Source organism: Protopterus annectens, chromosome 4.part1 (assembly GCF_019279795.1).
Source record: "Protopterus annectens isolate FY-2018-M chromosome 4.part1, PAN1.0, whole genome shotgun sequence".
NCBI lineage: Eukaryota > Metazoa > Chordata > Ceratodontiformes > Protopteridae > Protopterus > Protopterus annectens.
Window position 1 is genome coordinate 565,438,959 of NC_056734.1, and position 15,362 is coordinate 565,454,320.

At 37.3% G+C, this 15,362-nt stretch overlaps 1 protein-coding gene across 1 annotated transcript in view; it reads right to left on the reverse strand.

Annotated features, from left to right (window-relative positions):
- Nucleotides 1-2,131: 2,131 nt before the first annotated feature.
- KCNMB3 (potassium calcium-activated channel subfamily M regulatory beta subunit 3) overlaps nucleotides 2,132-15,362 on the reverse strand; it is a 103,888-nt gene continuing 90,657 nt past the window's right edge. The window contains exons 3-4 of the mRNA XM_044070372.1: nucleotides 11,458-11,656; nucleotides 2,132-2,737 (exon numbers count right to left, since the gene is read on the reverse strand). Coding sequence (XP_043926307.1) covers nucleotides 2,330-2,737; nucleotides 11,458-11,656 — 607 coding nt within the window. The 3' untranslated portion in view covers nucleotides 2,132-2,329. The remainder of the gene's footprint in view (nucleotides 2,738-11,457; nucleotides 11,657-15,362) is intronic.

Below are 15,362 nucleotides of genomic sequence, written 5' to 3' on the forward strand. Positions count from 1 at the left end.
ACAAGGATGGTATTTCAGCTATTATAGTGACATTTATGTGGTCTTTACTTGGTGTTTTGTTCGTTGGTGTTTATGATACAGAATGAAGATCAGGGTTATTCATTAAAAGGCAGCTATAGTTAAAGAAGTAGCATTTGGCTTTGATGCATGTTTTTGCAGGCATGTGCAGTTAATCCCACTTGACTCTAAACATGAGGAAGCATTCAGATCATGTGAAGGATGAGCTGTAATGACCCGATAAATGACACTGATCACACAAACGATGTTCCTGAAGGATTACGCGGGGTACTTACTGGGGCCTGTTGATGGAATATCCCAGATTTGGGTGAATGGGAATACTAAAGCTGAAGTGAATAGCTTTTAGATGAAATAGTGCCTAATGAGTCTACATCATTTTACAAAATGTCTCCAGGAGGTATAGACAGACACTGTACAAGCAATGCACTCAGAAGCTGGGAGGAGGAAGCAGGCAGTATATTAGATAATGACACACCGAAGAAGGTGACAGAAAAAAGATGGAAGAATAATAAATATACCATTATAAAGAGAATGGGTGAAGGGCAACTGCAGTTAAATAAGCAGACTGCGAAGTAGGGTGCTTTTGGAGACCTTACAGTCAAATTAAGTAAATACACTGCGGTGGTGGTGCTGCGGTAGCATTGTTGCCTCATAGCTAGATGTTGTCCCGTTCGATTCTCAGCTAGAGCGTCTTCTGTGTGGAGGCATACGTGAATGAGGTGTGCCTTCATTGAAGGTTGTGCATCAGGGCTGGTAACCCAGTACGTAAAAATCCACTACCAATCATTAGCGGACCGGAGTTCTGCTGTGGCGACCCCTAACCGGGAAAAGCCGAAAGACACAAACAAACAAACAAACAAAACAGTCAAATTAAGTAAATGGGCAAGGTGAGTCCAATAAGGGTAGTCATCACTGAGATGAATCTCTGTTCATACAGTACAGTATGACTTGACCATAGTGATCGAGAACCGAGTTGTTCAGATGAAGGCCTCCTAAGTTACTTACAATAGATAAGTAGCCTAAGTAAGGCCTTAAAGTCAGATCTCTTTTCTGAGCCAAGTGTGTGATGAATTATGCCTGTGGTGGTGGAGAGTTGCATAATGATAGCCACGGTATCAACTCAGGTCGCATCTAATGGAAACAGACAGGTCTAAGGCTCATAAATGAGGTCTATAGTGCAAAGCTTGTAATGGAGCTGATATAACTGAGTTCTTATAAGTGAGCTACAACCTTAGAGAAATAGTAGGGGAGGCTGTCCTAGATGTCTTTGTTAAACCAAATGCAAGTCAGACTTGTCAGGGAGATTAGAAATGCTTTAGTACACTAAACAAAGACAAAAATGGTAATCTGAGGTGTCAGAGAAGTCTTTGTTGGAGGAAAGGCAAAATAGGTCAGTAAGCAGGGAACCTGATTTCTTCTTCTTTCGGCTTTTCCCGGTTAGGGGTCACCACAGTGGAACTCCGGTCTGCTAATGATTGGCAGTAGATTTTTACGTGCCGAGTTGCCGGCCCTGACACACAACCTTCAACGAAGATATGCCCATTCACGCATGTCTCCACACAGAAGACGCTCTAGCTGAGAATCAAACAAGACAACGTCTTACTGTGAGGCGACAATGCTACCGCAGCACCACCACCACAGTAAGCAGGGAACCTGTGATGAACAGAAAATGTGAAAGAAAATTTCTGGCTGCTTGCAGCACAGTCCTAAGTAGGCACTAATGGTTGAGGAAAGTAACAACAATCTCTAAACTGACTATGATATGGATAGCAATAACAAAATAAATTTATGTTTATAAATAAAACTATGATTGGAAGCTACAGACCACAGAGATTTCCTGATCTCTCTTGTGGCTCTAAAATTCATCATGTGGCAAACTTGATTTTTTCCTCTCCAGCTTTTTGACTGACTAAATTGAAAATACATTTTCACTATTCGTATAGTGAAACAGTGTGTGTAATGATGAGACAACAGTGCAAAATTCTGAAGGATACAGCTGATGCAACTAATAAATGTTTATGGTGTGGCAAAATGGACACATTTTCCAGTACATCTCATGAATTATAACAGTGTAATCTAGCCTGCTTAAGGAAAAAAATATTCTTAGCCTTCATAAAATTGTACAAACAGAACAGCTTTACTAAAGGACATTAAGAAAAAAGGCTGTTTAAAAATACAAAAAAAAATACTGAGTTCTTACCCTGCAAACATAGTTCAAGATGGACTTTTAAAGACTTTTTTTCCATTAATAACTGAGACTATATAAAAATGCAAGCAACATGCACTCTTGAAAGGTTAGAATGTATTGAAGTCATGGTAAGGGGGTATGGTGCATAGTCCTTAAGTTCTGCCTCCACCTTATAATCTTGTCATGTTTCATTGACAGATTGTCTGGGTCTTTTGTTTCTGATGTGACTTTCTGAGTGGGCTCCTTCTGGACAACTGCATATTCCTCACATAGCTGTGACAAATGCTGTGTCAGCTTCACCATCCCAACAATTGCAGCACCACCTAACAACATCATGGTTGGCCAGAACAGGCAGTGAAAAGCAATCCATCCATCATATTTTTTAACAAGAATAACATCCTCTGGTTTGCTGTCTGGGTTGTAGTAACAAGAAAATGGAGTACTATTGTTGTGGTCAAAGGACTTCTTAATGGATAAGGCAGTGCTGAGCAATTCAGATCGGTCACGTTGGCATCTTGGTATGTAAAAACACTGAACATAGAAAGATAACAGAATAAATTAGTCTGCATGTTCTTATTAACTGATACAATGCTGCTTGTCATACATTTTAACATATAATATGGCAGTCTCCTTTGCATGATACAGCAACAAATATACAGACAAAGAACTAAAGATAAATTTACCCAGTAAATAAATATGACATCTGAATCTTGAATGCTAGCTGATCTTTTACATTTTCATTTATTTTACTATGATATAGGTCTGTGTATTTTTTTTCCTAAAGTAGGATCATGTATCACTGAAGTCATATAATGAAAAATTGGACCTTTAACCATTTTACTGTGCATCAGTAACAAGGTCCCTCCCCACTTATGAAAACCAAATGCTCAGTATGCCCACAACATCATACACTTGTATTTTTTAAGTTATTTTAGATAGAAGATGGAATGGGGGTATTGTGCCCTATATTTGTAAGTTAAGTTCATTATAGTGGCTTTTATTTCACAACTTTTGGCAATCACGTGTAGGTGATTTCCATAAGTGCCTGTGTTGGAGGTAGACTGTGTGTGAAAGCAAAGGGTAATTACACGAGTTATACAAAACAGTCATTGGCATTGCTTGTTTAGGGGAGAGGGAGTGTGGGCAATGGTTACTTGCAGCAAGCAGGGGACAGTCTGCACACTTACCCAACCTAGCTCCCCTTCACTACACATGGTGTGACTCATAGGAGAGTTATATTAGTTATGAGGTGTAGGAGGTGCAGCCCCATGCAACTCCCAGGGCAGACTTGACTGCATTTATTGACAGTAGTGTAAGAGAGTTGCAAGATGAAATATGCAAAGTTGTTACACCAAATTGCTATGAGTAACAAACATGAGTAGCATATTTACATTTTCAACAGCATGAAGTTGAAATAAATTATTGTGCTGATTGTTTTTTACACTGTCCTTTCAATCAGATATCAGAGGTTTATGTAGAAGGTGGATGACATTATGAAGAAAGAGCTGAGAAGCCATGCTGCATATCAAAACACAGGGTCATTACATGTAAACTGTCAAATAAAAATATGGTTTGTTGGGGGGGGGGGTCAATGTAAGTGACTAATAGCAGAAAGTTGGAATATGATATTATGGTTGTTATGCATTTTGTTCTCTTCTAAATGAGAAATTAGAAAAATGCAGAATGTGGGTATCATTTTTGGGGCATGTGATGTATGAAAGCAAATGGCAGTTATAGGATCACAACTAATTTGTTACCAATAAGATTTGTTATGGAGACAGTATCTGTCAAAGACCAATATAGCCATTGCATTTCTGTGATTCTTTCACAGTCAGATATATTGTACCTTGAGAGAAGTGGGACATTCTACTGGTACAGTATGTGTGTGCTTTGCACAAATGTAAATTATTAAAAGTTCCTGAATTTTTTTATTGTGAACTGTCTTCAGAGTATTGATATATGGTATATTATACACAGCTAGTAAATCCAGTGTTTCAGATGATTTTGTTGTCAAATGCCAGCACTATTCTTGCTTTCCACATGGGCACTATTTGATCACTGCACGAAAATCCTTTAGAAAAGCAATTGATAGTTTCAGGATCAGTTCTGAGAGAAAATATTTTATTATTAAGCAACAGGTGGAAGAAAAATGTCATGTTATTTTTAAAAGGAAGTGTGGCAAAAGAGATAGGGATTTGAGAGATTACAGACAGAAAAAAGCATACCCGTACCCTAAGAATGACAAATTTGGTCGAAAAAATAATTTTTTTGATAAATCTGGACCACAACACAGTACTTATTCCTCTTCTTTTCCACCAGGGGGACACAATGCCTGGGACTCTATGGATCATAGAGTGATGTACAGTGATTCAGGGATGGGGGAACATCAGGATTCAAACCATACTGAATTCCCTGAACTTAGGAGATCAGATAGGTTAAGGCACAAATCCCCTGTGCGGTATTTTTACAGGGGTCCCCCAAACGGCACAAGATAAATAAGAGTGGTAGCCAGGAAGGGGGACTAGCCAACATGTTAGACCAATGGAGTACAGGGAATATTACTGTGGATGGACCATGTCATACCCTACATGACTTTAAAATTTACAATTACAGTAGTGAGGAGATTGACAGGAAACATTTTCTTTTATTTTCAAAAGGTTTTAAATTCATCCCCTCTACAGGGGGTAATTTAGTGGACAGCTTAATAGACTTGAGGATTTTTCTATGGAAAAAGAATTTAGATATTATGTTTCAGGGGCAACAGGACGGTGGTACTAATAGTGGTATTAGAAGACCTAGTACCTATAACCCCTCCTATACACCCCAGGCTAAAAAATTTTGAAAGGGAGGTCGAAGAAGAAATCAGGAATGTTTATAGGGGTGGATGGCATGGTAAATTTAACATGACTAGAGAAGAAAAGGTACTTCTCAAATCCATTCAAGAAAATAGGTACCTGAGGGTGATGCAACCCGATAAAGGTGGAGGGGTGGTCTTCATGGACAGTATTTTGTATTCCAGTAAGATGATGGATATGCTTAATGATACCAATAGGTATGTTAGGGTATCCAAGAATGAGATTAACTTAGCATACTGTAAGATTGATTTGGTTTTACAGGACATGCTGAATGACAATTTTATAAACCAGGACACTTTTAAGTATCTCAGTGTGGACAGACCCCGTATCCCTGCTATTTTCGGGATACCCAAGATACATAAAAGTGTGGAGGATCCACCCCTGAGACCCATTGTGGCAGCCAATGGCTCTAAAATCCATCCGTTGGCCAAATTTTTGGATATAAAATTAAAAGATATTTGGGTTAGGGCCAATGGTATACTTAAGGACTCCTGGGAATTTTTGAGAAGCATTAATAGTAACATGTATTCAGATTCCTTAATATTTGTAACCCTTGATATTCAGGATTTATTTAATGTGATTCCACATTCTACAGGGTCAGAATGGTTCCAGGATGCCATTCACCAACATGGAAAACTTGACCACAACACTTTTCTGGTTTATACAGAGTTGATGGATTTGGTATTGAAACACAACTTTATATTTTTTGAGGGTGAGTTGTTTAAACAGATCCAGGGAGTGGCCATGGGGGCAAGTTGTGCCCCTACTTATGCCAACATTGTGCTCATGGTTTGGGAAGAGAAGTTTGTGTTCCAGTCTGAATATGCACTATATTGGGTACATTACAAACGTTACCTGGATGATATTTGCATTTTTTTGGAAAGGTAGTATGGAAAAGTTAACAGAATGCATAGACTATCTAAACCATACCACTAATTTTTTGAAATTTACTTCCCATATTACACATGACTATATGAACTTTCTTGAAGTCACCTAGGGCAGCAGTTTACATCTAATGTATATAGAAAGGAAACCTTTTCTAACTCGTACCTATATTTCACCAGTTCCCATCCGTTTAAACAGAAGAGAAGTATTATCAAGGGACAATTTGTCCGTAGTTGTAGGATGACCTCTTTGGACTCAGACTTCGAAGACGAAAGTCAGAGAGTCAAAGAAATGTTTATATCTAGGAAGTATCCTAACTATTTAATTGATGAGGTTTTGGAGGAAGTAAAGAATGGGATAAAGGAGAGGTTTGCCCCTATTTTGGGAACAGGAGATACCAGTGTGATTGTACCAATAAATGTGCAGAGTACCACACAACTACCAGGGGTGACGTTACCAGGGATGAAATCAAGAAACCTTGGGGGTAACTATGTGATGTTTTACAATCAGAATACCTCTAGGGTTAAAAACATTATTACTCAACACTGGAGCAGGTTTAAGTGTTATTCAGAGTTGGATGTTTTGTTTACCAACACCCTAGGATTTACATATAAAAAAGGCAGGAACCTCAAGGATTTGCTGGAGTATAATGGTTCTATTGTTTCATGTAAGAAATTGGGAACCTACAAATGTGGGGCATGTGCCCAATGCCCATATATACTTAGACAGGATTCTGTATACATCCTGTCAAGAGACCATCAGATTCAGAGTAGTAGTTTTTCCAAATGTAATAGTGAAGGCTTGATTTATTTGGCCCTATGTAAAACCTGTGGTGCATTTTACATTGGAAAAACTACTCGTAAACTCAAAAGGAGGATTTATGAGCATTTATATGCTATTAGAGTCGAATATATTAAAAATGCCTTGTTTAAGCATACACTGACATGTCCCCAAGCAAAATGGGGCTTCTTTGTTGTAGAGAAGGTGCAATGTGATGTGAGGGGGGGCCCGTGGGAAAATAGGATAGAGGTGAGGGAAATATTTTGGCAGTTGTTATTGGAAGCCAATAGATTCCCAGGGCTGAATGAATACATATCCATTGCCCCTATTTTAAAAATGAGAGCTGCAAAACTATAAAATAAGTATATATAATGTTTAGCAAGTTCTTTTTGTTGGTTTTTGATTCAAGTTTATTTATCTGTCCAACACATTGTGATGGTTTTAGTATTTATATATTTATTTTAAAGTTCTTTTAAAAAATGTGCATGTTTTTATCTACTTTCATCTGTATTTGTGGAAAAGGTTGTCATGAATATTTTAGTTACAGGATTTAATTGGTGTCAATTAAACAATTGTTTTAACTACTAATTAGATTGGGAGGGGTATATAAGCAGGCACAGTCTTCATTCTTTCATTCTACATCTGAGGAAGTCTGGTGGATGAAAACGCTTTGTATTGTATGGCGTTTATGTGATTAAACCTGCTGCTGCTTACACCTACAGGCTCGTGTTTTATTATTACCTTCTGCCTCTTTGGGTGCCTGTTGTGGTTTTATTGGTTCCTGGTTCTGTGGCACCCTTTCCTTGGAGTTTTTTGATTTTCTGATTTATTATTGATACTGTTTTGGGGGAAACAGTATTTGTCAAAGAGCTACATGGCCTTCACATTTATGTGATTCCTTTGTAGTCAAAGATACTGTGCTATCTCAAGAGGGGGACATTCCACTAGAACAGTGTGTGTACTGTACCAGTATATTTTAGTAGAAGTCCCTGACATTTATTTAATTGGGAACTGTTTTGGGATGAACTGACTTAAGGGGCATTACATACAATTAGGAAATACAGCATTTCAAAGGGATTTTGCTGTCACAGTCTAACACTGTCTTTTGCTTTCCACCAGAGGGCTATTTGACCTCTGAACAAATGTACTGAGGGCAGCTAATATATGAAAGCAAATAACTGTTATTGATCAAGAGATCACTTTTGATAGATTAATGATATGGTTTGTTGGAAGGGATCAGTATCTGTCAAAGAGCTATATGATTATTATATTAATTATTCCTTCACAGTTGAAGGTAGTATACCATCTCAGTAGTAGCACAGTCCACTCAGTCAGTATCCACGTGTTTTGTACCAAAGTTGAAATGTACAGTTGAAATGTACAGTTGTGTTGCACTTGGAAGCTCTGATGTTTATTTTGTAGCTGAACATACTGCTGTTATTACCTGAAAGTTCCATAATGAAATCTCAAAGGGAGACAGGGATACACATTTAACAGTATAGAGGTTAAGGCAAGGTTATTGCATGGGGTTTGGGAAAGAGGATGGGGAGAGGAAGTGCCATATCTAATTAACTTGGCTGGGGATTTAAGCAGCAGGAAAGACCACAGTGGAAGGCAGGAGTGAACAACAGACACACATATGAGACAGCCATCCTGTGGAGTGGTCTAACCAAAAATGCCCTTGAATATTTTCCTCTTATGATAGCAGACCATGTCTTCATGTTGCCATTTGCTGTTATGGAATTTAATAAACATAGACATGAATACATGTTATTCAGTAGGCTGAGTGCATGCTAGCAAGAATATTAGCTGCATAGAAGTTAATGTGCAGCAACACTAGGCTCAAGCTCCCCCCTTCCAGATTGATATCACTGGTAACACCAGGCAAGCCTCCAAAGCCAGGTCAAGAAACCAGGTATTTTGGCTCCAGAGGGCATTGGAATGGAAAGTCACAAAGACATGCTTTAAGTATAGCAATGCTAGGCTCAAGCCCCCCACCTTCCAAATTGACATCACCGGTAACATCATGCAAGGCTCTGAAGCAGGGTCAGGACATTCAGTTATTTCTGCTCCAAAGGGCATTAGAGGGAAAAGTCACAAAGAAATGTCTTAAGTAAGGACCCGGTCTGCATTGTTAAGGTTTAGTTAGGTATTTCATGGATTAGTGCAGGGAATTTCACTGTTGTTGGTATCTCCTACCTTAGAATGAATGCAACTGCCCCTTTCAATTTATTTTATGAATACTTTCCATGCCAGGTTTCCTTCCTACTGGAGCCCATTTATTTTTTACTCTACTGCAGTACCCTAGACACATTCCTGTTTGTCTGTGAGTTGTAAGGCACAGTGAGTTACTACTGTGATTTGGCTGCTGATTATCCCCTGTTTACTATATATCTTGCTTCTAACTCCCTGTCTACTTCTCCCATCTGGGCTGCCTAGTTATAGCTCCTATAGCACCCTTATACTGCTATTTGATACACTGTCCTTTTCTACCTCCCGCTGATATAATCCTCTTCCCTGTTTATCATGCTGTTAGTTTTTAACACTGCCACTGCTATTACTATGCCTTAGTCTATTAAGATATTTTTACTTTCCTTTTCATAAGCCTGACTGATTGCCTTCCAGCAGGACAAGGGCAAACTTCTTTCTTCCTTATTCCTTGACCTGTCAAAATTTTCAATACAGTTTCTCACCCTAGTCTCCTGTATAAACTGCCTCAACTTGGATTATCCCCTTCTTCATTATTATGGTTCAGTAGCTATTTAACTGTCAGGCTCCAGTCTGTAAAATGGCAGAATACTCTCTCTCTCTCTCCATACCTGCAAGTCTTCACTTCCTCTTTAATATCTTTATCAACAAACTATACCGCCACAGGTCCAGCCTATCTTATACAATATACTGATGATTCTACACTTATATTTGCATCTAATAACTTGCCTCAATTCCTCCATATCACACAAGAAGCTTCTCCTCAGTTGAGAAATGGCTCCATAATGCCCAGCAACTAATCAGCCCTAAAAAAGTTACTTTTATTTCCCACAAAATGACACATATCTTATAAAGAAAATTTCAAAATGTTTCCATTAAACAAAACTGAAATTGAAGTAGTCTACCATACAAAACTTATTGAAGTGATTATAGATAATAACTTTACATTTAACCTACATGTTCAAAATAACTTTAATAAATGAGCCACCAAAAATTAGGAATGCTCTACGGGCATAAAAACTTCCTTAGCAATACCACCAAAGCCACTATTGCCACTACTTACCTTCTCCCATCTCTCTTATACAGTGCACCCAGCCTAACCAACCTTCATGCTACAGTTAAAAATAAGTTGGAGGTATGTTATTATAAGGTTGCAAAATTTGCCACCAAAAACAATGCCACTAATGTATTGCCCTTAAGACTTTGAGTTTGTAAGAATTATTTCACTGTCTAGATTGCATACAGCATATCTCCACCCACAACATTATTCACAAAGCTGATGACTGCTATGCTTTTATTCCTTTTCTCAATTTTTGTCAGCCTATCAGACTACTTTGATCTAATGAGCATCATCTTCTCAGATATATAGACCCCATAAATCCTTTGGGTAAAGTCTCTACTCTCACTCTGTCACTAAAAAAATGAAATTCTATTCCTCTTCAAATTAGATCTACCTCTAACCTCTCCAACTTCAAATTACTACTAAAAGACTACCTAACCTGGCTTTGCTCTTGCACTACCCCAGGTTGAACTAGCCACTTCCTCCTTTCACCACCAACATACTTTGACTATATTCAGATAGAAGGAATTAGTAAAATCTATTTTTATTCAAAAATCAAAGATATTTTGCCTAGGCTGTATTATCTAGTCATCTGTGTTTTAAAGAGTGTACTCATTGTGTTTAATACCATCTCTATGAACTGCAACTTGTGAATACTATCTATTGAAACTGTCCTTTTTTCATCTTGTCATAGCTGGTTAAATATTTGCACTATTTAGGTATAGTTTCAAACTGTACGAGATGAAGCTATTTTTTAATTAGTTAATATGTCATTCTTCTGTATTAAGCTGTGCAATAACTTTATTCAACCATAGCCATATTATGTCAATGTGGAGCTTTTATCTCTGGGTCTCTGCTGAAAATGGGATATTATCCCATTCAGACTTTCACAGTAAACAAATATAAAAAAAAAATAAAAAACAAATAAATATATATGAGAAAATGCAATGTGATGTTGTTGCAAGACACACAAGCATATTATTAAATCACTGCCATTTCTATAGGTTTTGTGGGATTTTAAATTATATTTGCAGCAATTCTTACACCCATGTTGTTGTATTATACTCATATTATTATCTGCTAAGTAAATAAAAACATCAATATAACTTTTTGATCAGTGCTAACATATTTAATTAAAGCAGGGTCATTCTGTCACTGCCATCTCAACATAATTACTTACAGTTCCTTTTATTAAGCTTAACTACCTTCACATCCACATGCAAAATAAATCAGAAGGTGAACAGTCTGTTAGAATTATGGTACTAAAGGTTTGAGGGGTAACCTTCTCCTGTCTGCCATATTCTTACTTGTGTGGGCTTCTCTTGGAAAAAGGCATTCCAAGGTTCTTTAATGAGTGACATGCTTCTTTTGCACAGCAACAGATATGATTATATGATTACAGTAATTAATTTGTAGGCAGTTCCACAGACATGATGCCTGCATCTGTCCTTAACATAAAGTACCTTTGGGTTTATCTGAATTGCTTCTTCATTGTAGTGCAATAGAGCTTTCTGTCGATACTGAGAGAGGTTTACAAACACTTGAAGGCACGGATACTTGGACTGGCCACGGCAATTAACCCCACAGGTGAAGTAACAGTCCACCCATTCATCCATAATATCAGCTCTTATAAGAGTGCAGTTTGAGGTTTCACTCCAGATGCTAAAAAAAAAGAAAAGAAACAGAAGCAACACATAATCAGAAATACTTTTATTTAGTTATTTTAAATAATTTCCAGGGTAGAGAACTGGGACAAATGTACTTTTTCAGGACATACTAGTGGATTCAGAAATGCAGACAAAGCACAAACTTTCTACCTTACTGCTGTACTTGATAATGAAAGTTAAATGTAAATATACACATTATTTACAACCCTAAATGTATTCTGTATTTATAATATAATCTAGAGGAGGGAAAATGAGAGGATTTAGTTGGAGAATCGTTACTGATTTACAGCAGTGCTATGGAAAGTCAGTGCAGCATGAAATAATTGACTTACTGGCTTTTGCATAAAATAGCAATTGTTAGGAATTATTGGGAGGGTGGGTAGAAAAGCATGCACATTTTGCTTTGAGAATTTTTCCTGAATTCAGTGTATCATTGACTTTTTTTTTTAAGAGTGGAAATGAGTCAAAGTTTTGGGGTAGTGAAAGAGAAGCTTATCATTGTTGGCACAAAACTTACTTACTGATTCTAGGATTTAGACAGTTGGTAAGAAAATAGAAGGATTCTAATTTTAGAAGTTTGAAGAGGAATGAACCTAACAGTAATTATGATCTTTGTTTTAATGGCAACAAATTAACTTTTGGTAGCATACAGCAATGGTACTCCCTTCTGTGGGACAGAGTAATACATTTGCATATATGGTTGCTTACTGGTTGAAGGACACATGGGGTTTTCTAAGGTGTATTCTAGTTTTCCTAGGAGGACACCCTTTATCATCTGTATTTCTGTCTTCTATTAATAGTAAGTGTGAGATCTTTTTTTAGCTAAAAGAGTAGTCTGTTAATTTTGTGCTTAGTTACATTAATGTATAATTAAAAAAGTAAATGCCAATTCAAGCTATACTCCTAGACAGTGGAACTGGTTGCTGTTTCTAGTTGTCCATGGTTATTAGAAAATATGTCAGTTACAGAGTACATAGTCATGTTAATGAGAGTTGTTTTGGGTTTCAAAGAATAAAACTATATTTTAGTCTTTTGTAGTAGTTGCATTTTAAGTAGTTAGAGAGGGAATCACTTCAGTGGAACAGCATCTGATTTCCCCAAATGCTAACACTCAAAATTCAACTCACTGAAACCACTTTCAATGAACAACATAGCAATGTTTTTTTATGGGAGAGAAACACCCACACTCCCCAGACTTATATACTTAGTCTGACATCATAGAACAGTGAAGAAAAAGAGAAAATGCCAGTACCACTGGAAGCTGTTTCAGTGAGCTGGCTTCACAGAATTGACACAGTCCCTCTCAGAGAGTGTGGTTAGGGCTTTTTCTAGCTCTTTTTGATTGAGGTGGGCTAAGGTGCCAGGCCTATATATCACCATACCATTAGCATGCAGGATGACTGGTAGTTATGGTAGGTCACTTGGGGTCTGTTTATAAAAAAGAGAAGACAAGACAAGAGAAACCTTTGAAAAGGGGAATCTAGATTATAAATGTGCTCCTGTTTTCACAATAAAGGTTATATTTTTAGAGGAAATCCTTAAACCAGTCAAGAGCTTTGGGGTAATTCATGATGCAGTGAGGGGAAATTAATAAAAATGGTGGTCAACAAAGTCAAAAGCTTTTGCTATGTCAGTCAGTACTGACCCTGTTAGGTTGCCTTTGTCAACATTCAGTGGTATGCCATTGGTTAAGGAGCAAAGTACTGTCATTTCATTGTATTTCCACTCAATGAAAGGACATGTTGGTGCTTGGATAACAAATTATATTTCTGTACACAGGTAGATAGTTGAGAGGATGCTACCTTTTCAAATAATTTTGCTAGGATGGAAATGGGTCTGAAGTCATAGGAAAGCTTGAGAACTTTTATGGAAGGGCTAACTATTGCTTATTTCCATATGAGTGGTACAGTGTTGCTACAGAAGCAAATACAGTAGATGTAGCAAGGTGGATAAGTTAGATGTTCAGAGCATAATATAATAAACTAGGGATTCCTGCAGGTACATCTGAAGAAGTTTGTTCATTTTTTGTGTCTGTGTCTTGTCTTGACAGTGGAAACACAGGAAAAGGAATAAACAGTAGGAGTTTTCTAGAGGATGAATTTGGTTGGGTGGAAAGTAGAGTTGTATAAACAAAATAATTAATTTTGGAAATCAGGGGAGAAAGGGGTCTAGAGTTGCATGTAATGATGCCTTCCTCAGTTTGGTCAACGTCTGCTACTATGGCTGGTTATTTGCTTGATTATCATAGTTGCTTGTAATAGTTCCTGAAGAAAGTTTCTTGTGAATGGAGATGGTTAGGTTTATATCATTTGGTGGCTTTTATCGATAGATTTCTCGGGGTAAAACATTTATTTATGTTTTCCAAGTCTGGGGATTGTTTCCACTGCAGCATACTACGTCCTTGGTTTTGATTGGGGCTTTTAGATCTCTGAGCATGGGTGTGGATTTTTTTAGGCTGGAGATGAGTGGAAAGTGTTTATCTTGTAAGGTGAAAAGCTCTGTCTTCAGAGGTTCAGTGGCCTCTGAAGGACCTGTGGAACTCAAGACGTGAACCAGTTGGTGAAGCCTAGTTATGACTAACTGCTACTTCTCTGCCTAGTTACATCTTTGGTAATTCATGCTTCAAACTTACCAAGTCATGCTGTGGAATCTAGGGGATAAAGAAAAGCACTACAACCTTAAAATGAAAGGGAACTGATTAACTTATACAATTGGTGTTCATGTAGCAAGCCAAGATAACTACCTTACACAAAATACACCTATGGATTAAATGTCTCACAGCATGCTGCAAAACAATGCTATGTAGTAACACAATTGTCAGCAATGAATTCTGATATTTATCCACCCATCATCAGATGGGAATCATAATGAGCCTTATTAGTAGATAGGAAAAGAAGCAAAACAACTTATTGCTACATTATAGTCAAGCCAAAGATCCTTGGTGTGCACTTTTTCTTTTCAGTAATAGCCCTAGAGTCATCTGCTTTTCTAAACCTTCTGTTTTAAGAATTTGTAACTGATATGTATGTTCTGCCCTTTCACCTTACCCATGTCTGCTAAATACAAGACTTGTATCTACAGGATAAACCTGATACATTTTTTTCTGTAAATCAGATTTTTAACAGTATGTTATGAACTTCAGTTTTGATTCTAAAATATGCCCTTAGCAGAATATTTCAATAAAACATTAAAATTGAAGGTGTACAGCAATAAACAAAATAACATTTAACTAATGTCAGTTCAGTTAAGCTATCCAAACTATTTCATTGATTTAGAATTATTTCCAAGTTCAATGCCACTGCACTATTCAAAATAAATTACATCATTCCTAAAGCAGACATCACTTATTTATGAGTAAAAATATTCAACACAATCCTTGAACTGTTATTGCAAAAAAAAAAAAAAAAAAGAATATGACTTTTTGTTTATTTTCCCCTTAAACATTAACCCATGTTGTAGAAATAGAGTGTCTACTCTGAGTGACGAGGGTGATATCATTTGGATTATCATGGAGGAAACACAACTGGCCCATTCTCTTTTTTTCTGTGATGTAGTGAAAGCAGGAGCCATTTTACCAACAACATATAAAGGAGGCTGGTTAAATGCTTAGCATACATACCACAACTAAGGTTCACCTGGGTCAGTTTTTATGTCCCCATTACATATCCAACTGGAAGTGGAAATGGAGGATAAAATTTGGA